Raw genomic sequence first — 1,466 nt, forward strand, 5'->3', positions numbered from 1 at the left:
TGAATTGAAAAATCGAAATCATCCCCCAAAAAAAATATTGTAGTAGAAATCGACTTGATCGATAATGTTACAACGGATCGACTATGGAAGCATTAATCTTAAGTGTAGACTTCAAAAAGGTGACAAAATTAATTAACACCATTCCATTTCTAGGGTTTCCAAGAACTTGCAAGAAATTCATTCATTCATTCTTGGGGAGGTTTTCTAATCCAAAATCGACAGAGCAGTTGTATTCATCTCCACCTATCATCATTATTCTACATACAAATATTATATATATATATATATTTCTAGTTTCTGCTAATAATCGAAAAGCCCTAATTGACGAAGAAGAAGCCAACCAAATTAATTAAAATCAACATTGATCGATCATCTCAAGAAGATCAAAATAGATCATAATTAATATCATCAATGGTGAATGTATCTGAAAGCCACAGACTGAAGATCATCAGCATCATCCTGAAACGACGTCGTCGTGTTCCATTCCCTGTCGTTTGACTGCGAATCGATCGAGGTGTTTTCCATGGATTCCGAGCTGCTTCCAAAGTAGGGCAAATTCTCAAACCTCTCATTGTAATAATCATTATTTCCATTCGAAGATTGGGGAGGCATCATCGAGCCCTGATTCTGAAAATTCTGAAACCAATTCTGAAAATCCTGTGGGAAATTGCTGTTAGAACAGAAAATTTTGGGATCAGGATTAGGGTTAGGGTTTTGCATCGCCCCCAAATTAACATTCCCATTGTTCATGATCGCCTGCTCCCTCAGACAGGCCAATTGCGCCTGCAGATTCACCACCTGAGAACATCAAATTCGAACAAAACACAGATTTCAAATCAATCAAAATCCAATCCAATCAAATCGATAACTATTAGGTAAGATAAAATTAAATCATCAAATTAAAAAAACTAAATTTGACCTGCTGCTGGAGGGCAAAGATATGAGAGACACAGCCATAGATGGGGTCCTGGAGCCTGGCCTGAGCTTCGTAAGAGATCGTGACGGCGGCTTCGCAACGATCGGTGACTGGAAGATGGGCGAGGAGCTTCGAGACGTTGCTGGCGCCGAAGACTTTGTGGATGGCTGCAAAATGGGAAGCTCCTTGTTCATGGCAGAAATATGGGGCGAAAACACATCCTCTGATACATTTTCTTCTCAGGAATTTGCAGGCACCACAGGGGGAACCTGATCCTGTCATTTTGATTGCAAATCTGATGTTGAAAATGTCGAAATTGAGATTGAATTAGGGAGATTTGAGGGTTTTAGGAGAAAGGGGGATTATAAAGAGTGCAGAGATTAATAGAAAAAAAATTGAGGGTTTTAAAAAGGGGAAATGGGAGAGGTGTCTCTCTATAGTTTATTGCAACTGGTTCAGTTATTGGGCTACAGATTCCAATTATTTTATTTTTATTTTTTTAATTTTTATTATTATTATTATTATTATTATTTATTTTTTTCTGAAAAAT

General features: G+C 37.5%; 1 protein-coding gene across 1 annotated transcript; it reads right to left on the bottom strand.

Annotated features, from left to right (window-relative positions):
* Positions 1-307: 307 nt before the first annotated feature.
* Positions 308-1,263, bottom strand: LOC127243066 (LOB domain-containing protein 29-like). Its single transcript, XM_051262917.1, has 2 exons — positions 920-1,263; positions 308-798 (listed from the first exon to the last, which is right to left on the bottom strand). Exons 1-2 carry the CDS (start codon positions 1,196-1,198, stop codon positions 409-411), a joined length of 669 nt encoding a protein of 222 aa, XP_051118874.1. The 5' UTR covers positions 1,199-1,263; the 3' UTR covers positions 308-408.
* Between the last annotated feature and the right edge of the window lie 203 nt (positions 1,264-1,466).

The sequence above is a fragment of the Andrographis paniculata genome, unplaced genomic scaffold (genome assembly GCF_009805555.1).
Source record: "Andrographis paniculata isolate CXL003 unplaced genomic scaffold, ASM980555v1 Contig89END, whole genome shotgun sequence".
In the NCBI taxonomy this organism is placed as follows: Eukaryota; Viridiplantae; Streptophyta; class Magnoliopsida; order Lamiales; family Acanthaceae; genus Andrographis; species Andrographis paniculata.